Source organism: Trifolium pratense, linkage group LG7 (genome assembly GCF_020283565.1).
Source record: "Trifolium pratense cultivar HEN17-A07 linkage group LG7, ARS_RC_1.1, whole genome shotgun sequence".
NCBI lineage: Eukaryota > Viridiplantae > Streptophyta > Magnoliopsida > Fabales > Fabaceae > Trifolium > Trifolium pratense.
Window position 1 is genome coordinate 11,494,378 of NC_060065.1, and position 24,561 is coordinate 11,518,938.

The 24,561-nt window shown below is 31.8% G+C and overlaps 3 protein-coding genes across 3 annotated transcripts; all 3 read left to right on the forward strand.

Moving 5' to 3' along the window:
• The first annotated feature begins 1,100 nt into the window (after nt 1-1,100).
• Nucleotides 1,101-3,422, forward strand: LOC123896977 (sugar transport protein 5-like). The gene is made up of 4 exons (XM_045947449.1): nt 1,101-1,240; nt 1,320-1,639; nt 1,936-2,565; nt 2,686-3,422. The coding sequence occupies exons 1-4, from the start codon at nt 1,108-1,110 to the stop codon at nt 3,124-3,126; spliced, it is 1,524 nt and encodes a 507-aa protein (XP_045803405.1). The 5' UTR covers nt 1,101-1,107; the 3' UTR covers nt 3,127-3,422.
• Nucleotides 3,423-10,385: 6,963 nt separating this feature from the next.
• Nucleotides 10,386-16,311, forward strand: LOC123896978 (sugar transport protein 5-like). Its single transcript, XM_045947451.1, has 4 exons — nt 10,386-10,674; nt 10,816-11,135; nt 14,893-15,522; nt 15,651-16,311. Exons 1-4 carry the CDS (start codon nt 10,533-10,535, stop codon nt 16,089-16,091), a joined length of 1,533 nt encoding a protein of 510 aa, XP_045803407.1. The 5' UTR covers nt 10,386-10,532; the 3' UTR covers nt 16,092-16,311.
• Nucleotides 16,312-23,604: 7,293 nt separating this feature from the next.
• On the forward strand, nt 23,605-24,465 carry LOC123895847 (zinc finger MYM-type protein 5-like). Its single transcript, XM_045946323.1, has one exon. The coding sequence runs from the start codon at nt 23,605-23,607 to the stop codon at nt 24,463-24,465; it is 861 nt and encodes a 286-aa protein (XP_045802279.1).
• Nucleotides 24,466-24,561: the final 96 nt, after the last annotated feature.

Below are 24,561 nucleotides of genomic sequence, written 5' to 3' on the forward strand. Positions count from 1 at the left end.
GTAGATGCAATAGGATCCATTGTAATCTTTTCGAAATGTATAAACACATCTTTAATATCTATCTTATATTTACATCACTTTATTTTTTTTTTTAAGGAACATCACTTTATTATTATTATTATTATTATTTTGTTTTTATTGATGTTATTATTATAATTTTCATAATACTTATTGTTTCAATTTATACGAATGATTTTTCAACATTATAATATAAAATACCGCTTAACACCCGTGCATCGCACGGGTGTGGGACTAGTTTGAATAAATCTATGTACAGCTAAATTTTTCCTAAGTTGAATACGTAGTGTGTCCAAAATTTGAGCCACATCCCCGACAAATAGTAATATCACTATCAACTGAAGTATATTCGCGATGATAGATAAAATATATGTTACTAAATAGTTTTAGCAACGGTAAGCTGCATATAATAATCATTTGATGGATGACTACTAAAAAATAGTTCGAAGGTTAACCTAATTAATTTACCATTTTTAATAAAATAATGAATTTTATTTTGAATTTCAATCAACAAAAAGTGAATGTTAAAAATAATCAAGTGATTGAGCTTAAATGGTTAATAAATTTTTTAAGAGCATATATACTTATTCTTGATTATTTTTAAAATTTTATTAAAAATGTGTTAGCTCTAAAGTTAGAATTTTATTTAATTTTTTTTTTGTTTTGGATTGAAATGTTACATCTCATTCTAAATTCTTATTTCAAAAAAAAAATCTTGATGGCGGCGACACATTTTTTTAACACATTATGTTTAACACTTCTAACTTTAGAGGTAAGTATAGTCTGATCAAGAATAATCAAGTAAATTTTATTTTGTTACTAAATATATGTTACTAAAAATTATTCTTGATCAGAATCTTAAACACCGGTGTCACGTGTCTGTGACAAGAATTAGTTACCGTAAGAATAAATTTAGTCAAAAAAATTACTGAGTAAATTTGGTCAAGGTAGTTATTATCTTTCGGCAGCAAAAACTCTTAGTAGTCCATTGAGCTATATACATATTACATACTAGTATGTAGTAATTGGTAAGCAAGCAGAGCTATTAATTAGAAATCAGATCCACAAAGAAACAGGACAAAGTTCAAAATGGCTGGTGGAGGATTCGCCATTGATGCACCTTCCAATGGCTTTGATGGAAAGATAACACTCTCAGTTTTCATTACTTGTATCGTTGCTGCATCCAGTGGACTCATTTTTGGATATGATGTTGGGATTTCAGGTTCTTTTTCCTTTTTTTTTGTATCAAATTAAAAAAATCTAACCCCTCTTACTAATGAAAAATATTATGAAATTTTCAGGAGGTGTGACAACAATGGTACCATTTCTCAAAAAGTTCTTCCCAGACATTCTGAAAAATGCAGCTCGTACTGAAAAAGACATGTATTGTATATATGACAGTCAAATGTTGACATTATTTACGTCTTCTTTGTATCTAGCTGCATTAGTGTCATCACTCGCAGCTAGCAAAGTCACTGCAACTATGGGACGAAGAAACACCATAATGCTAGGTGGTGCTATCTTTCTTGTTGGTGCTGCAATCAATGGTGGTTCTGAAAATATTGCCATGCTCATCTTTGGTCGTATCCTTCTTGGTTTTGGGGTTGGATTTACTTCTCAAGTAAGTCGATATACACGATTATACATATTTTTAAAATACCAATGGTTATTTCCCCTTTTTTTTAGATCCTAATTAACCGCAATTTTAAATAGCAATTGTATTTGTATCTTGATTCTTATTGTTATAGAGAATTGTGATAAAATATAGTTGTGTTGTGTTATGGTCACTGAGACATGTCCAAATTTTAATGCTAATCCTTCATTTAAACTTATGCTCATATCATATCTTTTACCTTTAAAAACTTTTTTTAAAAATAATTTTTGCCTGCTAATTATATAATAATACTTTTGGAAAAGGCGACTCCACTATACCTTTCAGAAATCGCTCCACCCAAATGGCGAGGTGGTTTCAACACAGGCTATGAATTCTTTATCGGAATTGGTGTGGTGGCAGCAAATTGCATAAATTATGCCACTGCCAAGCACACGTGGGGATGGCGACTCTCTCTTGGACTAGCAGTGGTGCCTGCAGCTGTGATGACAATTGGAGCCTTCCTTATAACTGACACACCTAGCAGCTTGGTTGAGCGTGGACATATAGACCAAGCCAGAAAATCATTGCAGAAAATCAGAGGATCCTCCATCGATATTGAACCCGAGTTAGAAGAACTGACTAAGTGGACACAAATTGCAAAATCAGTACAACAAGAGTCATTTATGACCATATTTGAGAGACAATATCGACCTCAATTGATTATGGCATTTGCAATTCCATTTTTCCAACAACTTACGGGGATCAACATTGTTGCTTTCTACGCACCTAACCTCTTTCAATCTGTTGGTTTGGGAAACAATGGTGCTTTACTTTCTGCCATAATTCTTGGACTAGTCAACCTCGCCTCTATACTAGTCTCCACTGCTTTTGTTGATCGGTTTGGTCGAAGATTCTTGTTCATTTTGGGTGGAATTCTAATGTTGATTTGTCTGGTAAGCAAATTATTCAAGTATTATATTATTTTGTCCTCTACATCAACTTTTTTAGTAGTAATTATATTATATGGATAGTATTTGTTCTAATAATTTTAATTGCTGTTTCCAATTTCAAAGATTGCAGTTTCTGCATTGTTAGCTTTGGTGACTGGTGTTGATGGTACAAAGGACATATCAAAGGCAAATGCAATATTGGTATTGGTGTTACTATGTTTCTACACTGCTGGTTTTGCTTCTTCTTGGGGCCCACTTGCCTGGCTAATTCCAAGTGAAATTTTCCCATTAAAAATCAGAACAACTGGACAAAGCATAGCTGTTGGTGTGCAATTCATATGCTTGTTTGTGTTATCACAAACATTCTTGACAATGTTTTGTCACTTTAAGTTTGGTGCTTTCTTGTTCTATGCATTTTGGGTTGCAGTGATGACTCTATTTATTATTTTCTTCTTACCTGAGACCAAAGGAATTGCTTTGGAGTCAATGTACATCATATGGGGCAAACATTGGTTTTGGAAGCGGTTTGTTAAAGAAGAAGTTGACAAGAACAATCTTCCATGATGCTATGATCACTTAATTCTTGTAAAGTTATTTGAAGCAAATCAAAACATGATAATTGTTGGTTCTACTAGGTATCATTATAGGTTTTGTGAAAATTTATACCAAAATAAATGCTTGAAAGATCACACTAGTGTAATATAGTAGGACGAGACTTATATAAATAATAATTTAGATGGGCAATAGTTAATATGCATAAGCCTTTTCTTATGTATGGTGCATAAGTCATTCACAGCCATCAGATGATTTTACACATGTAATAATCATAACTAAATAACTTTATATTTTTGCTTGCTCAATTTCGGCCACATTTTACATGCGATTCGATCACCGATTTCAAAAATTAATACCGGAAACATTCATAAAATTGAACGACGATCAAAACGGTATAAAGAACGTCGAGTTTCGTTGATTATTGAGGGAGAACGAACCGGGTCGACGAACCGGGTCGTCGTGACCCGTTTCAATAGAAAATGGGTGAGGAAGATGATGAACAGTGACGCGCGTCCACACCCACTCTCGCTGGCGGCGCGTGCGGTGCCAAGGAGACTCCAAATTTTTTTATTATTTTTACATAAAAATAGTAAATAATTTTCTGAGAATTTTGGGACCAGTTTGGTATTTTTCTGAGACCTGGAACTATTTTTAGTTAATTAAATGAGGTAAATATGCTTTTATAAATATAAGATATTAATAAAATTTTCCCAAAATTTTATTTAGGGTATTTTGAATTATTTGGAACTGTTGGGGATACCTCACTCTCTTCGGTTTTATATCGTCTTAAAAATTTAAATTTATTTCACAATTTTTATTAAGGGTTAAATATGTTTTTGGAGAACAACTCTTTGAAACCATTCCACAGCAAAAATGGTTTCATACCGTTATACACTGAAATCATTAGTCTAGTTAAATGGTTTCATGGCGTTATACACCGAAACCATTATTATAGTTAAATGGTTTTATATGAGCATTAGTGTCAAGATGTTATACACTGAAACCATTAGTCTTGTTAATTGGTTTCAAGATGTTATACACTGAAACCATTTGTCGAGTTAAATGGTTTGATACTGTTATACACTGAAACCATTATTATAGTTAAATGATTTTATATGAGCATTAGTGTCAAGATGTTATACATTGAAACCATTAGTCCTTTTAATTGGTTTCAAGATGTTATACACTAAAACCATTTGTCTAGTTAAATGGTTTCATACTGTTATACACTGAAACCATTATTCTAGTTAAATGGTTTCATAGCGTTATACACTGAAACCATTAGTCTTGTTATTTGGTTTCAAGATGTTATACACTGAAACCATTAGTCTAGTTAAATGGTTTCATAGCGTTATACACTGAAACCATTATTTTAGTTAAATGGTTTCATATGTGCATTAGTGCCAAGATGTTATACATTGAAACCATTGTTATTAAGTAAAACATCACATAACCATTTTACAAAACCATGCTACATAAAGCAAAAAATCATATAAAGCAATTAGGGTTAGTTTAGTTGAAAAAAAATTGGATAGTATGCATGAGATATTGGATTCGATCATTTTTTTATTGTAAAGAAAAATCGATATATATATATATATATATATATATATATATATATATATATATATATATATATATATATATATATATATATATATATATATAATTAATGTATGAAATTTTATTTATATTGTGATTATGATTGATAAAACTTAAAATTAAATTGTATGTTTGACAAGTATGCTTTATATATACATGAACCATTCGTTATTATGTTGGGCTTCGAGGGGGTGTATGACGAAAATTAATTAAAAATGGATTTTTATAATATATACTTCAAAGGAACAAAAGTTATTATTTAATTGGAAATGGGGGGCACGCTAGAAATTTGGGGGGGTGCGCTAGAAGTTTGGAGGAGGGAAAAAAATTGGGGGCGCGCTAGAAATCTAGGAGAGGAAAAAAAATTGGGGGGCTCACAAGAAATCTAGGAGAAAAAGGAAAAAAAATTGGGGGGTGCGCTAAGCAAAAGGGGGGCGCAAGTAATGGGATAGTATATGGGGGGCGCGCGAGTAATGGATTGCCTAATTTTGGGCTTGGGCTGACCTTTGGTTGACTTTTGGTGTAGGAAGCAAATATGATGGGTGTAGGAAGCAAGTTTATACATGGTGCATAAGTTTGGGCTTATGCACCATAACCACACCCGTTATGGGCAATAGTTAATATGCATAAGCCAGTCTCTGATTTCGGTCACTGTTTCGGTCGCAAAATCAGTCTCTAAGCCAGTCTCTGATTTCGGTCACTGTTTCGATCGCTAATTCCGGTCGCTATTCAGTCGCTACAAAATCGGTCGCTGGGGTGGTCACCACTGATCAGCGACCAGGGTCATTGATGCCGATTTTATTTGGTCGCTATTTCGGTCGCTAATGGATTTAGAGACCGATTTTCATCAAAATCGGTCTCTAAATCGGTCGCTAAAGCCGAGTTTTCTAGTAGTGACTAAATCCAAAAATCAGCATCCACCTTAAGATCCGCCTCCACTCCACATATATATCAAGAGGCTTCTCATAGTCATAGCTACTCTCTCCAACACTAATAGCCACATCGAGAGCTTTCAAATAATTATCCTCAAAATCGTTCCGCTCAAGACGAACGAACATCTTTGAGCTTCTTCAAATTAAAAAGCTTGCCAACCTTCTTTTGAGTATTCAGGACACGACTTCTTCCTTTACTATCAACTAATTTCGGATTCAGATTTCACTATGGATATTTTTAAAAATTATGCATTCAAAACAAATTAAAGTTTAAGTTTTTTAATTTTTCAAGACTAAATTCTTTCTACTATTTCTTTTTTAAATTTTTAACTTAGAAACTTGTTAGATAAATTAATTTCTAATCATGTAAGAAAAAAAATTAAGTTTTTAATCGAAACAACAAAAAGATTTGATTACGAGATATGTTATTCAAATAGAACAAGGCCGAAATATTGACTGAGAAAATAAATTAAAATATTGTTTAAAAATAAATGACCACTTTTACCGGTTCTTTTCAATAAGTGAAAGTAAGCTGATGGTGATGGTACTACTAATAAATGGAGCAATATAATCAATGGTGTTCCAAAATTCTGGATAATTTATTTATTTTATTTTATTTTATGATAAAGGAGGTCACTTTTTGTACTTCAAAACACTTAGATGAAATAACGTGATTATCTTTTTTGAAAAGTTAAAATTTTGAATTTAATCTCTAAATTTAAACATGCTGCAACATTAAAATAAAAATAAAAAACCCATCCCTTTGAGTTTATAAAAACTAAAAAAAAAAAAAAAAAAAAAAAAAAAGACCCAAAAAATTAATATTCGGAGAGTGGGCATAAAAATAACTGATTTAAAATAAACAAATAAACGTCATCCCCCGTACAAGTAAACAAAAGTTTGCTACGTTGAATTCAAGACTTTAAGTTTTATATCTACAGTAACGTCATTAATAATTTATATTTTGAGATGCCTCAAATTCGTATCATCTAACCACAAATCTTACTGAAACGTAGGGATGATAATAAGTAGGGTATGGGTAGGGTACTATAGTACTCATCTTTATACTCGCAGTTTAAAAAAATACTTGTACCCATCTTCATACTCGTGTGGGTAACAACCTTTGTACCCGTCCCCATACCCTATGGGTACCTAGATACTCATACCCTTACCCGTTACCCGCAATTTTACTAAAAATAAATCGATCAATTATAAAATATCATATCGTTTTAATATAATTAATTTTTTTTAAAAGATTTTAATGTTGACTCATCAAAATTATAAAAAAAATTTTACTAACCTCATGTTAAAGTTAATTTTTTTGTTGATATATTCACATGGTGTTTGTATTATGTTATAAATAAACTTTTTTATTAAAAATGTGTAATAGTTTAATAGTATTGTATTTTTTAAAATTGATATACATATGTAATTTATACAATTATATATATTATATATATATTATGCGGGTATGGGGCGGGGTGGGTACAGGTACCCATACCCGCACCCATACCCGTTCATTTTTGCGGGTAATTACCTATATTCATGCCCGTACCCAAAATGCGGGTTTTTACCCTACCCGTTATGGGTATTTTTTGCGGGTGCCCGCTGAGTATGTGTCAAATTGTCATCCCTACTAAAACATACATTTTAAGATTACTGGACTTTCAAATTAAGGGTTCGTTTAGCCTAATTTTTTTTAAGCTTATGCAATATAAATTAAGTTTTATATTATTTTATAAATTCACACTAGTAAAAATTATAATTTTATAAGCTATTTTATCATAAACTACCTTGACAAACTTATAATAATATATAAAAATTGCATAAGCTCTAAATAAGAGGGAAAAAAGTCAGGCCAAACGGACCGTAAGTGTATGACAAAAAACATTAATTATATAGAACAATTAAATAAATTAATTTGTCAATAAAATTAACGTATAAAAATAAAAATTAATCCCTCAAATAAGTTTTTTTTTAAAATTAAATAATATTTTATAAAAATTGAAGAATAGATTACACTCCGTTTCTTAATGAAGTGGAGTAGTTGTTTAAATTACACAACCCAGAAATATCATAAATCCGGGTATTATGTCGCTCTTGCAAGTTGCAACACAACTGATAGACACACGAGTTGACCTGTACAAAATATTTGATTCATTCTACTATAAGGAATAGTCATTGAGAGATGACTCAAATTTGTTTCTTTTTCAACATGTCTTTAGTTGATTTTTTATTATTTTATGGATTTACTTGAATTATCTGAATTTAAAAATAGTAGAGGCACATGCATAAATATAATTTTTTATTTGAATTGAATTGAACCGATTGATTTTTTTTATAAGCAATACAATGAATTATAAAGGAGTATAATGAGTACTCGAATCCTTATAATTTAAAGAGAGAATTTACAAACTTTGTAAACAAAACAAGAGGAAACACAACGATATAGGATCCACCGATACTCGTCAATGACAGAAGGAAACAAACCATAGGCAACATCTATAATTCAATGAAAAAGAGAAATCAAAGAAACAACAGTGGTTGAAGGAACAAACTAATTAAGAGTCTCAAGAGTTTGAAAAGGCAAATAGTTTTCTCATGATTGAAATTCCCGCTTTATACCATTTAGCTGGAGTGAATCAACATACCAAATGACATGGAAGCCCAAATGAGCCGTCCAACGGCTCAAGAATGCATCTTGGAAATACAACTCCTTCTTACACTCAAACAACAAGGACTTCGGGGGAAATTGTTCCATACTGCGCTAGAGCCCATTACATGTGGCCCAAACACTTGAGTCTAGCCCAATCCTACTTTATTCCGGTAGCTTCTCGCATAAGCCATTAGTAATAGACACCATTGCTCCTATGCACCCCTTGAAGTGAATATTTTCCATGCAACGCTGGTAGGACCGTTGGATATGTGTTCAATGGTTCCTATTTTTCTATGTCAGCTGTTATCGACGATTATAATTCAATATAAGGACGAGACTTTGATGCTAAAGTACATAATTCAATCACTTTTCATTTCACTCATTCGTGATCACATATTGACTTGAGCGTTGGAGTCATAATCTGTTTTGCTTGCATACATCTTCCCTGACGGGATCTATCATCCTAGAAATCTAATATGACCCTAATTGCCTTAAGCTTCACTATGGGAGGTATCTCATTCTGATCTGGCCATAATATAAATAAAATTGGATTCTAATAACTCTCAAATACACAACCAATTAGTAAAGTTGACCTAGTTTAAATTCTACATTATTCAATTAGGCCAATTCTAGGGTGGGAGACCATGACATGTCTCTCACTGGTGCACCATATGATATGTGGATTGGATTGAATGTGTACATGATATTATGGTGTACTGTCAGTATTATATTATTTATATTTTTTTGAAAAAAAAAAGTTTTAAATTTTTCTGGAAAAAAGTTTTCTATCTTTTTTTCGGGCACAAAATTTTCGATTTTTTCTTTTGGAAAAAAAGTTCCTGATTTTTGGGGGAAAAAATTTCGATTTCACATAAAAGCAATTCCAGAGTTTTTCTGGGAAAAAAATTTTCCGTTCTTTTTTCGGGAAAAAAGTTTCGGATATTTTTCAAAAAAAAAAAGTTTTTGTTTTTTTATGGAAAAAGTTCAGATTTTTCCCAAAAAAAATTTCCGATTTTTTGGGAAAAATAGTTTCGAAATGTTCACCTAAAAATTATTGTCGATACAAAAAAGAGTAAAAAAATAGAAAATATTTGAAACTTTTTTTCCGAATAAAATATTGGATCTTTTTCAGAAAAAAAATCGGAAACTTTATTTTCGGAAAATATCCGAAACTTTTTTTTTTGAAAAAAGAACGAAAACTTTTTTGTTCAGCAAAGACTCCGGAATTGTTTTTTTCTAAAATCGAAACTTTTTTCCTTAAAAATTTGGAACTTTTTTTTTCGAAAAAAAAACCGAAATTTTTTTTCCAAAAAAAATTAGAAAAATTTTATCCGGAAAAATTGAAAACTTTTTTTTTTCAAAAAAAATAATAAATAATATAATACTGACAGTACACCATAATATCATGTACACATTCAATCCAATCCACATATCATATGGTGCACCGGTGAGAGACATGTCATGGTCTCCCACCCTAGCATTGGCCATTAAATTAAACCCATAATGCTCCATAATGAATAGTCATCTAATAAACATCAATTACTGTGCAATAGAAGACTTCTACGTACACTTTTTTGCACCGTAGAAGAATTCAAGACTTTAAATTGGTATTAATTACTAAGTATATGTTACTCCTTCCGGACTCAATTATAAACAAATAATACTTTTTAGATTCATTGAAAAAGTAGTGTATTCGATCTATATTATGGACTGAATATATTACTTTTTCAATAGACCTAAAAAGTTTTTTTTTTGCTTATAATTATGTCCGCCGAAATTACACTTGTAAATGATTTAGTGTAAAATTTGCTACTAAAGCAACAAATGAATGAAGAATTCCAATCATGTGCCGCACAAAAAATAAATTATGACATATGCATTTGCATTGCGTGCGTGTGCTGTATAAATCAATTAATTTTTTTTTCTTTTTTTTATAAGCAATTAATTAATTCTAGCGTACCGTACATTAACGAGCAAGTACTAAATCAAACTTAACGGAATCAAGTTGGTGTGATGGTGTGGTGTCTATGATTAATTAACAAGATTATCCCATGATGGTGTGGTGTCTAAGAAAATTCGTCCTACTCTGTTTTCATATTTAATGGTATTTGCAACCCCTTAGCCTATAAATTAGGTGCCCCATTTCTAATTAAGAGTGTCCCTACTCACTTAGATTTTCAGACATAAGAACCTAAGAAATAGATACACAAAAACAGAGTTAAAAAATGGCTGGTGGAGTATTCGCTGTGGATAGAACACCAGATACCCCTATCAATGTTAGTGGCAAGTTAACACTCTCAATCATCATTACCTGTATTGTTGCTGCTTCTGGTGGCCTTCTTTTCGGATATGACGTCGGAATTTCAGGTTCTTAATTCTCTCTTCCGTCAATATAGTTCAGATGATTATTTATGAACGTAATTAACTTTATATTTGAGTTATCTTATTAGTAAAAATTATCGTCGCAAATTTGTTCTCAGAGCTGTGTGTTAAAATGTCAAATTTCAGGAGGTGTCACAACAATGGTACCATTTCTTCAAAAATTCTTTCCAGACATTCTAAGAAAGGCAGCTGGTGCCGAAGTGAACATGTATTGTGTGTATGACAGTCAAGTGTTGACATTATTTACGTCTTCTCTGTATCTAGCTGGGTTAGTGTCATCACTTATAGCTAGCAAAGTCACGACGATATACGGTCGGAGAAACGTCATCATAATTGGTGGTTGTGTGTTCGTTGCTGGTGGTGCTATAAACGGAGGTTCTGAAAATATTCCTATGCTTATCTTGGGTCGTATTCTTCTTGGGTTAGGGGTTGGTTTCACTAATCAAGTAAGTTAGTGGATATGAAAATAATTTTAATTGATGCTTTAATGTTTAATTTGGTGATTTTGATTAACTATTTCATTGTTTTTTTAATCTTTAAATTTTTTAAATGGGAGACTAAAGGAACTACTATTTTAATTAATAACAAATTTTATTTATTTTTATTTTATTAAGTGGAATTTTTTTATAAGTTAAGAGAATAGCGAGTATCAAAGGAACTTTAGAAATACCAATTAAGGCACATCAAAGACCGTCATCGTCTACCATAGTCTCATAATAATATATAATAAAAAGAAAGAAAAAAGTACAAGATAAATATCAACTCGGGGACATAAAACCTAACCAAGTAAAGTGCATGTCAACCCAAAATGGGTGATACAAATATTTAAATCAACTTATTTGATTCTAACATATTATCCTCAATCACGAGCATAGTGATAGTCTACGAGCCCAACCAAGGTTTGAAAGTAGGCAAATGAGTCGACCATCCACATGGACCGATTCACGTTCCAACAGCCCCTTACGATAAATCACAACAAGCATTGCACACTCTTTCGAGCCAAACAGTCCCGCACATCAACCCTAGAGAGCGATTGGGATATCAGAGTCATTTTGAAATCAATCAGTAACATTGATACAAACATAAGAGGGCAGCAACGGTTAACATAAATCCGTGAAACCTACAGATCTCAACAGACCTGGAAATATTCAGAGATCAAAGAGTAGGAACACCCACTACCGCCAAATGTCGACAGTGGCGTGAACCACTGTCATTAATAAACAAACAAATGTTGGCGATGAATCACGCTCATCCCCCACGAATCCCGTATTTACAGTCACGAATCACAACATCATAGTAGAAATCTACGATCCAGATCTGCGAAACCGACGACACGTGAACAATAAAACCGACCCCAGATGAAGTTTATCTCCAAACCACCGGAGCCAAAACGGCCGGAGTTTAGACACATAAATAAATGTTGAGTAGGCCTCACCTAAAAGGAATAATGATAACATACTCTTTAACATATATTTTCCAAACACATACTATTTAATTGGTTAAAATTTATAACTCTGGATCACAATAAATTACTATATGAGATATAGGGTTGGGAATAGGTCAGGCGGCCTACAGGCGCCTTTGGCCTGGCCTGTGTAAGACTGGCCTGGTCTGGCCTGTTTATTAAAAATGACAGGCTTAGGCTTTTAAAAAAGCCTATTTACATAAATAGGTCAGGCTCATGCTTCTAAAAAAGTCTACAAAGCCTGATAGGCCGACCTGTTTATATTTAATTATTATTATTTATATAATATTATTATTTATATTTTTTTTTTCCAAAGAAAAAATATATTATTATTTAATCATATTTGTTATTTTATTAACTTTTAATTATTATTCTAATTATTTTATTAGCTTTTTCTTAATGTTAAATAAATTATAAAAATTTAAAAGTGAAATAGGCTTTTATGGCATGTTTAGCCTATTTAAAAAGACTATATAGAGACTTTTATGTAACACAGACTTTTAAATAGGCTACAAGGCCATGTCAGGCTTTAAAAAGGCTCAGGCCAGGCCAAAATAAATAACATTTGATAGGCCGTAGGTCAGGCTCAGGCCTAAAAAAAAATCGTAGGCCAGACTCAGGTCTATCAAGGTCTGGCCTGGCCTGTTCCCAACCCTAATGAGATACAAACTACTTGATAGAATCCTTAGGAAATTTTAATAATAAAATAGAATATGTTAAAAAGATCGTGTTAGAGAGTGTGAATAGGAATCCTCTCACACCATTAGATTTATACGGGTTTTCATACTCGATAAAAAAAATTATATATTATAACCAAAGTGTTTTTTTTTTGGGATTATAACCAAAGTTTTTTTGGGTGCGTTTGCTTTAAATATTTTTTTGAAAATTTGGTATCCGGTCATAGGACCTACTAATTCAAGGACCAATCCCACCGCCTATTTGCGGGGCCCCATTTAAAGTCAGAGTTTTTTTTTTGCTCTGCATAGATTTAGCCCACGAAAATTGACACCATGGGAAATCAAACTTGAGACCTTGAGAGGAGCATACTCCAAGGATCTAAGCTAACACCACTAGACCAACCCCAAGTGGGTTGTTTTAGATTTTTTTTAATAATTACTTTTATAGTGTATTGTTTTTGCATTAAAAGTCTTTTACCAAATAATTTTTTTTAAAGCTTCAAATAAAAAATTAGTGTAAATAGTTAATCTTAAAATATTATTTTAATTATTTCATCATTTTGTTACAAATTTTGGATCATCAATTTTAAAAATAAAAAAGAACTCTAAAAAAAGAAGCTATTTAAAATAGCTTTTTATAAAAATTACTTTTTAGAGATAGTTTTTTTTAAAAATTGTGATTTTTATTAAGTTAAAATTTCTAACATGAATATTTTAGTTATTGAATATTGTTAAAATCACTCTTTTAATTTATAAATAGATAAATTTTTATTTTTATTTTTGGTCAAGTAACTCAATAGTTAGAAATTTCACACTTAAGGTGGATAAGGGGATGACCTGGATTTGATCCCCATTCTCCAGTCTTGCATATAAAATGCATGTCCCTGCCAACTAAGCTAAGCTCACATGACAATTTAAAATAATATTTACTAACATAAAAATCAATTTTAAAAATATGAAAAAAAATCATTTTTTTTAAAGTTAAAACAAACTCATCAATGCATCATTTATTTATACACCCCATGAAATATGGAAAAGGATAATATTTTATTGATATCCATCTATCTAAATTGAGTTTAATTGATATGCACCGACGGTGTAAAATAGTTTTACACGATCGTTTAATAAATAACCATTATTTTACAATGTCATGTCAAGAAAGTGGGGTCAAGTGGGATGATGTGGCGGAAAACATGATTGGTATTAGTTGACAGTATAAAATTATTTTACACTATCGGTGCATATAATTAAATCTATCTAAATTACACCTTGAGAGAGATATATAAAAAGAGTGATATCATATATGTGATATTATGGTGATGTGATGACAGGCCAAAGAGAAAATGATGTTATTTTTTTGATAAACAGTGAAAATGATGTTCATAATTGCGGATATACAAAGATGGTTGCTCGTTGAAAAATATTTGTACATCATTGTCCCAATAGCTTAAAATACACGGAATAATTAAACTAAAAGTACTTATGGAACCAAAAAAGTCAAAATGAGAAAAATGAATGGCAACTCACTCCCTCTAGTCCTTAATATAAAAGAAATTTGACTTTTTAGATTCATTGAGAATTCAATGTATCTAGTTCATATATTGATTACATACATTAAATTTGTCAAATACGGTAATTAAGATTATCTCCAATGTTGTAGTACTTATTAGATACTCATAGTACTTATTAAGTATTACTATTCGAGCAATATCCATTTGAGTACCTAATAGGTACTGGTTTTACAATAAGCATTAGTACATATTTTGTTTTCGTGGGTATCATTTATAATGATGTATAGTTATTGGTGAGATGTGTTATTGGTAGGGCCTATTTAGAACTTTTTAAGAGATGTTGGGTTGGAGGGATTGTGTACTTATTAGGTACTATTATTAAAATTTTATAAACGAGTGATGTGTACACATGAGACCCAGTTAAGTACTCAAAAATGAGTATCTCCATTGTGGATGCTCTTAATTCAATTGTTCCTTAAAAAACAGGATGATTATTATTATTATTTATTATTATCTACTATTGTATAACGATGAGTTGCAATTGAAAAAGGCTGCACCGCTGTACCTATCTGAAATAGCTCCACCAAAATGGCGAGGCGCTTTCAGCACGGGGTTCCAATTCTTTCTAGGAGTTGGTGTACTTGCTGCAGGTTGCATTAACTATGGCACCGCCAAACACACATGGGGATGGAGACTCTCTCTAGGACTTGCAGTTGCCCCTGCAGCTGTTATGACTATTGGCGCCTTTCTCATAAGTGACACACCTAGCAGCTTGGTAGAACGTGGTAAAATAGAGCAAGCCAAAAAAGCCTTACAAAAAATTAGAGGATCCTCTGTTGATATTGAACCCGAACTAGAACAACTTATTAAGTGGACACAAATTGCAAAATCAGTAAAACAAGAGCCCTTTAAGGCCATATTCAAAAGAGAGTATCGACCTCACTTGGTCATGGCATTCACAATTCCGTTTTTCCAACAAATTACAGGGATTACTATTGTCGCTTTCTATTCACCTAACCTCTTTCAATCAGTTGGTTTGGGACACGATGCCGCTTTACTTTCTGCCATTATACTTGGAGCCGTTAACCTTGCTTCTATCCTTATCTCTACTGGTGCTGTTGATCGATTTGGTCGAAGAATCTTATTCATAACAGGGGGAATTGTCATGATTGTTTGCTTGGTAAGCAAAATAATTAATTAAAAGACTTACTAGCTAGCTAGCTAGCTAGTATCTAATTATTTATACTCTCTATGTATATATGTATCATTTACTAATTAAATCATTTGTGTGAAACATTGTGAGTGAAGCTTGCGGTGTCCATTCTGCTAGCAGTAGTTACTGGTGTTCATGGTACAAAAGACATATCAAAGGGCAATGCAATATTGGTATTGGTGTTATTGTGTCTCTACACTGCTGGTTTTGGTTGGTCATGGGGTCCTTTAACATGGCTAATTCCAAGTGAAATTTTCCCAATAAATATAAGAAGCACAGGACAAAGCATAGCTATTGCTGTAAATTTCATAACAGTGTTTGTGTTATCACAAACATTCTTGACAATGTTATGTCATTTTAAGTTTGCAGCTTTCTTGTTCTATGCTGGTTGGTGTATTGTGATGACAATTTTTATCATATTTTTCTTGCCTGAGACTAAGGGAATTCCTTTGGAGTCAATGTATGTGATATGGGGTAAACATTGGTTTTGGCAACGGTTTGTTAAAGGACAAGATGGCCAAGAAAATAATCCATGAAGTTTGGGAGCAAAGGATGTAAAATATTGACTTTTGGCTTCCTATGCCTGATGTTTGTGTTTGTATAAGGAGGATTAGTATTCAAACAGTATTTACGCTTCTTAATTAAATTATTATTGATATTTTTTTAAAAAAGTCAATGCACATTTATCATGTTGCAAATTGTGTAATGACTTTATAAAAATCATCAATAGTACTAAAAAATGTATTACGTCTTAAATATAATGTATTGGTGACATTTTATTAGTGCATAAATAAATAGTATACCTTTATAGACAACGGTTCTCAGGCCGTTGTACTAAATTAGGGCATTTCTATTAAGCGGTGCACGGCGCACAAGTTATTAATTATATTATAACGAATGTAAATTTTATAAAATTAATTGTTGTGTTGAAAGTTTATACCATATAGATCATCTATGAAAATTTTGAAAGAAATTGATAAATCATTTGATATGTTATTGAGGCTCATCAAAATTAACGGTTTATGAGTTTTTATTGAATACCGTTAATCTTGATGAGTATCAATAACGTTAATACATCAAATGATTTTCAATTTTTTTCAAAATTTCCATGGATGATCTATATGATATAAACTTTCAATTCAACGATAGAATTTATAAAATTCGTATTCGTTAATTATATTATAATTGCTAACTTGTGCATCATTTTGTGCTAGACAAGTCCCTAAGCATTGCTAACTGTGCAATAGAAGAATACTTCACCACTTTTCCCAATAAAAAAAAAAAGAAAGGAAGACTTTTTTTTTTTACACCAAGGAATGGAAGACTTGTACACTATATATTACTACCTCCGTTTCAAATTACTTCACGTTTTAAAAAAAATTATTTTTTTAAAATTACTTGTGGTTTTGATAATTTAAGGTTATATTTTGTCTATTATACCCTTACGTAGGGTTGTCAATTTGAATCTGGTGGAGCGGATCCCCGCGGGAATTGCCCTGTTCGGAGCTCCGAAAACAAAAATTTTATCCCTGTGGGGATGGGGATGGAGACACAAATCCCCTCGCAGGAACTTCGGGGCGGGGATCGGGGACGAAGCATCCATCCCCGCGGATTCCCCGAATCCGTCCATATATACACTATATTATTATAATTATTATTATTATTATTATTATTATTATTATTATTATATATCAAATGTTGATTTTTTTTTATAAAAAAAAGTAATTGAGGAGTAATCTAATTTGTTGGATATTTACCAACAGTTTTGAGATATTTTGGTCATGAACTTTTGTATGATTATGCATACATTGCTATGAAATATTTTGCAATGTTTTTTTTGTTATGAATGCATTACGTGTTGTTTTTATTTTTTTTAAAAAGAAACACGCAAAATATTTGTTTTTTTTAAACAAGACAGAAAAAATAACGTCACACTACTGTCATAATTTGACAGAAAAATATAGAAATTTTGTTAATATTTGATATCTGTGGATCTCTGCGGGAAACCGTGGGGATCTGTGAGGATGGAGATAGAGACAAATATTCCCCCGTGGGGACGGGGATTGAGACATAATCTCCCCCGCATGCACTTTGGGGCGGGGAACGGGGAAGCTTCCTCCGCACATTCCCTACCCCGTTGACATTCCTACCCTTATGTTAATTCCAAATATTTAATAGTAGTTGTTGAAACCGTAAAAGATTTAATATATATTTGAAAAACTAATTTTTTTTTGGTACATACTAACATATTAATTTTTTTGGTACATGATATATTAAATTTATTGGAAAGAGAAAGTGTGTGAAAAAAAAAATTGGTGAATTAAAATAAGGGTATAATAGGAAAATAAGGTGCAAAAATACACTTTCTTAATTTCTTGTTTTTATTCTAAAACGTCAAGTAATTTGAAACGGAGGAGTAGAATTTTTTTTTAGACAAATGGTATTAGTATATTTTGAAAATATATTGGTATTATTATTAATATTATATATATTACATGTGCAAATAATGTATCAAACAAATGAATGAATGATTTTATTTTGTTGACAAACATCATCAAACAAATGATTTATCTATAAAAGATTGACCAATTTGCCTTAATTTGTCACAGTTTCATTCATCATCATATATATGCATTGCTTGCGTGTGCTATATAGAGTCAGCTAAGCCTTTAGAGCACTTATTTTTTTGAACAATAGAACTGTGTAAAAAAAAAACATATCAAAAACCGAAATTAAAGAAAAAATTAATATTAAAATGGTAATAAATTTTCTTGTAAAAAAAATAATTTAAATATTAATTTTTTTTCTTGAAACACTGTTTAGTATTTATTTTATTAAATTAAATAAAAAAATATACTAATACAATAATACACGTTTCTCATATTCAAATTCAAAAATAGTCTATATTACTTGACGTTTAAGTAATAGTCTATATTAGGAGTCTCTTTTTGCATCCTCTAAAATTTCTCATTTGCCATTTTAAATTACCTAAATAAATATGTTCGTTATTTAAGAACGGATAGATTCTGCTACATAAATAGCAAATTTGTAAAAAATAATTAAATTGAACAATGTTTTAAGAATTCACACCCCCAAGAGACCCCATGATAAATTTTACAAATTTTCTACAACTACTTAAATAGCTAAATTCCTTAGGTGAGGTTGAATAGATGAACTCTCTTCAACCAAAGATAAGCATAGTTCAAATCCATTGACTTACTTGATTAGTGAAACCGACCCCCAATCCAAGAAGAACACGACCCAAGATAAACACAGGAATATTTTCAGAACCTCCATTAATGGCACCACCAGCAAGGAAGATTATACCACCTAGAGGAGTGCTAGCAACACACTATTTAACAAACACACTTTAACATACTCTCTTCTATTGGTTAATTTTTATATGGATCCCATAAAAGTTATATGGGTCAACATTTTTTTATGGGACCCATGTGAATTTCAATCAATAAAAGAGAGTGTGTTGAAGTGTGTTTGTTAAAGAGTATGTTGCTAGCATTATTCATACCACCTATTATGATGAGGTTTCTCCGACCGAGATAACTAAATGAATTATAAGATTGATACATATTCTACCAAATCAAATGAAGTCTTTTCTTTATATTTTAAGTTTTAAGTTTTATATTTGCAAAATAAACAAAAACAAATAAATAATTCTAATAAATTTATTAAATTAATGCATAAATTATATAAATAAAATAGTAGTAAATATTAGATATATTTAATTAGTGTTATCAACCGTACAATATATAGACAACCATGAATCATTTATATGTGAATCCGAAATTGAGAGCAATATATACAATCTATACATAATCTAAGTGATTCTCACACTACTACTTCAACTAAAATCTTCTACATTATCCAATAATTAGATTCTAAACTATAACACTGCCACCTTAATTATTTATTAACATATTCAAAGCACTAAGTCAAAGGGATAACAATGTTTATTATTAGTAGAGGATGCTTTCCGTTGCACTGTATTCCCCTAATTTAGATTGACTTTCATTTATGTTTATTTCTTATTGTCTTTTGTTGTTAATTCGTGTTAGTTTAATGCGTGGAATAAATTAAAGAAACCAATAACCAATGGAATACAATAATAATCACAAAAAAAAAACAATGAGTCAAAAAAATAAATAATAATATAGTGTAAGAGAAGAAGAAAGAACGTACGATATTTGTTAATCTAATTCGGTTCAATACTGATCCACATCGAAAGGAGAGAACATCCCTCCAATTAATGACTATTGAATCTTGAGGAGGCTAGGTATCTTTCATAATTTTTTTAAAATAAATGATTAAAAATATTAATGATTAAAGTTGTAAATTAACATGTGTGCGGTAAGAATAGAGGGAATATAACAAAAGTAAGTCAATTGTTCTTTAGAAAAGGATTTATTTATTATTGTTATACTTTATATAACATTAATTGTCATGTTGCAATTGGAAAAGGCTGCACTGCACCATTGTATCTATCTGAAATTGCTCCACCAAAAAATGGCGAGGCGCTTTGAGCACAGGATTTCCATTCATTTTAGGAGTTGGAGTAATAGTAGCAGGTTGCGTAAACTATGGCACTGCAAGGCACACATGGGGGTGGAGACTTTCTCTTGGGCTTGCAGTTGTGCCTGCAATTGTCATGACAATTGGCGCGCGCCTTTCTCATAACCGACACACCAGTCGAACGTGGTAAGGTAGAGAATGCCAGAAAAGCCTTGCACAAAATCAGAGGATCCTCCATTGATATTGAGCCTGAGTTAGAAGAACTTGTTAAGTTGACAGAAATTGTAAAATATATCAGTGAAACAAGAGCCCTTTAAAACCATATTCAAAAGGGAGTATCGACCTCACTTGGTACGTAATGGCACTCATAATCCCATTTTTCCAACAAGTTTTACGGGGATTAACATTGTCGCTTTCTATTCACCAAACCAAACCTCTTTAGATCTCTGGGTTTTGAACACGATGTTGCTTTACTTTCTTTCTTCTATTATACTTGGAGTCATTAACTTAGTGTTGCAAATTGCCTTGAAAACGTGGAAAAACACAAAACTGCTGTTTTTTTGCGCCTCAGACGGAAAAACTCGTGCCTCGGGCAGAATTTGCAGCAGGAAAAGGGGTAGGCTGCTGTTTTCACGCCCCATGCGGAAATTCTCGTGCCTCAGGCAGAATTTTCGCATGTTTATAAATACAACACGTTTTTCTAATATTTGTACAAGGATTTTAGGGTTTCTAAAGCCAACAATACGGCTAGGGTTAAAAGAGATCATCTTGGGAAGACTTTAGGGTTGGGGAATCACTTTATCATCTTGGAAAACACTTTCATATTGAATTTCTTGGTCACGGGAAGAAATTCGGGCTTAGGGTAGAATTGGGATCAAGGCTAATTCTTGTAACTCTATTGTGAGATTTCATTGTAATCAAGAACATCATTTGATAGTGAACCGGAGAGCTGCTCTCTCTCTCAGAGTGGGTCACATTGACTGAACTGAGTAAACAATTCTCTGGTGTTCCTTTTTCTTTATCGCTTTATCTTTTTATTTGTGATTATTATTGTCGATCTCATTATTTAATTGTATAATTGTTATTTGCTCCACACATCAATTATTTTATTGGTGTGATTCAATCCGAATTCACAACACTTATATACCATGCTATATAGCATGCTGGTTGGGTTGTTGTGATGACTCTTTTTATCATATTTTTCTTACCTCAGACTAAAGGTATTCCTTTGGAGTCAATGCACATAATATGGAGCAAACATTGGTTTTGGCAACGATTTGTTAAAGGACAAGACGGGGAAGAAAATCAACCATAAGTTTGTGGGGATCATCCAACAAAATTGCCGCATTATTTAAATTAAGATTAGACTCTTTAAATTTTACGTTTGTTGTTTTACATTCTAAAATAAATTAAAAATTGCATTCATATTGAATTTTGGATGTCCAATCTCTTTTCCAACGATTGAGGATCACTCGAATGTGTGGATCTGGCAAACTTTTGACTATATATAATTTTTTTTTTTAAAGTTTATACTCCAAATGATGAAAAATTATGGGTGATTTATATATGCATATAAATTCCTCTTGAAACATTTTTTTTTATGACGAATATTTTTGTAACATTATTTAATAGTTCTTATTATTGATATTTTCAACAAGACAAGCCACTAGTACTTGTTATTTTTTTTTATTGAGCATTTGACAAATTAAGGAGCCTATACAATTTACATGTTTTTCATTCTCTTGATGTCATTATGTTCTTAATTTTTTTAAGAAATCATATATTTTTATCAATTTGTATCAATGCATGTATCATATATTTTTAGCAATTTGTGTATATATTATTAAAAATTAATCAATAACAAGAAAAAATGTATTCTAGCTGTCATGTATACTTTACTTTTTTCGTTTCTTGAAGCAGTCATGTATACTTTACTTAAAAAATGTATTGGTGTTTTTCTAGTGCATCAATCAATATAGTAGTAATTCTCATGTTTTGCAATACATTTTTTTTATATTTATTTGGTTCAACATGGCATAGTTCAAAAAAGAAAGTAACTACATATTTTAATAGGAAAAAGGATACAATCTTAAAATCATCAGCAAAAAATTGAACCATCTAAATATATAAAACTGGAGTGGATGAAGAAATTTATTTTTAAATCGGTGTTGCTACGATGTATATTTGGATTTTGGTGGGGATAGATGTTGTCGATCCGAAACCACTTCCGCAAGCAAACTCATTTTTTGAAAATTTTAAAGTTGATCCTACGACTTATTCACCCTCCCTCTTAGAAACACTTAGTCAGACCATCTCTCAACCGATGTGGGACTCTTTACACACCCCTTCACGCCCAGCACTATTGGACTTGGTGCGTGGATATAAACGGTAGGTGGCCCAAAAACGGAAACCTGATAACAGGTGGTCCAACGGATCGTGGAAAGGCTCTGATACCATCTTAGAAACACTTAGTCAGGTCATCTCTCAACCGATGTGGGAGTCTTCGTAAGTCGTTGGCCATACGTCTAACATATGTGGCCAAAGCAGACATTCAATTAATTGGTTAAATAAATTTGGGCTGACAGGAAAAATGCAGGACATTCACCCTTAGTATCTTACTAAAAGTCAATAGAAAAAGAACAAAATATTGGTTCTACCACTCGGTCTAAGGGTGTTACATCTCACATGTCCCTATGAAATGTGCAGGGCCGGCCATTGGGCCAAGCTGCCAAAGCTAGGGCTTTAGGCCCAACAAATTTTTTTTTTTTATCAAAGAAAAATAGGCCTCCAAAAAAAAAAATCCCTATTCCTAAATATGTTCTGCTGCACGCGTGAAAAAAAGGAATACGCTTTTTATTTTCTGCCGGCCGCGTGAATCGTTTCTTCTTCCCACAATAACTCCACCAACGTCTCTTGCATCAATTTCTCACAAAATTCCTCCTATCATTTAATTCTCCCTTCAAACTTTCTACTTTAAAAGAATGATTCCAAGTTTCAACTTTCACCATACTTCTTCAATCCTCAAAAGCAAAAAACTTTCCAATTTCCACTGCGATTTGCCGATTTTGTGTAGCAATTTTAGTAACTGTGAATTTGTGATATTGTGAAACCATCTATCACACTACTGCTGCAGCAACTCTTGTTGGAGGTCTTTTCAATTTCTATTGCAGCAATTCTAGCAAGTGGCTTTGAGGCTTTTTGGGTTCTTTATTATTATTATCTATCTCCAATAAGTGATTGCAGCAATTCTTGCCGACTCAGATTTTGTATTGCAGCAAGCCAACAATTCTAGCAAGTGGCTTTCTGGGTTCTTTATTATTATCCATCTCCAATAAGTGATTTGTTGTTTCTGTCGGCAAACAGGTTCATTCTTTCTTTTTATTCTCTTTTATTTTATTTAATCTATTAGTTTAGTGATTGTAGGCAAACAGACAAAAAAATTGTTTAGTCTATTACATTTTTATTCTTTAATCTACTTGTTTAATCTTTGATTGAATTGTTTACTTGTTTTAAAATATATAAATGTCAACTAGAAAATATGAATCGGGTTATTCGAAACTTAAAAAAAGGAGAAGAGTTGAAGCATTGATTGAATCACAAAAGGGGGCTATGGATAAATTTGTTAAAACAAACAACGTGAATGAACAAGTTAATAATGTAAACCAGGATGAAAATGAAAATCGAGAAGAGGTAGTTGTCGTACAAGTTAACAATATAGATGATAATGATCCTCATGTAAACCAGGATGAAAATGAAAACCGAGAAGAGGTAGTTGTCGAACTAGTTAACAATATAAATGATAATGATCCTAGTGAAAATAGGCAAGATTCTATTGATTCTGACACTCATGAAAACAGGGAAGAAGTATTAGAAGAACCATCTCAAAAAAATATATATGACCCAAGTCAATGGACAACTATTGACACAAATTTGAGAGATTTATTAGTAGAGAATGGCCCTGTAAAAGTTACTGATATTGATTTTCCTAGAGATGCATATGCTAGACGTTTTTGTTCATCACTTTACCTTCAACATATGTCCAATGGAGAAAAGCATGAAAGAAGATGGTTGGTTTATTCTCAAAATTTGGATAAAGTGTTTTGCTTTTGTTGTAAATTATTTAAAACTCTTCCTAGTACAAGTAAATTAGCACATGAAGGTAGTAATGATTGGAGAAATAATAGTGCTAAGTTGAAGAGTCATGAGATGGGTAATGAGCATATTGTTAATATGAGTTCATGGATTGATTTAGAAATGAGATTATTAAAAATAAAACAATTGACAAGCATGTTCAAGAAAGAATTAATAGAGAAAGAGAACACTGGAGAAATTTATTATATAGAATCATTGCGGTTGTTAAGGCTCTCGGGAAAAATAACTTAGCATTTCGTGGAACAAACGAAAAGATTTACCAAGAAAATAATGGGAATTTTTTATGTCTAATTGAAATGATCGCAGAATTTGATCCTCTGATGCAAG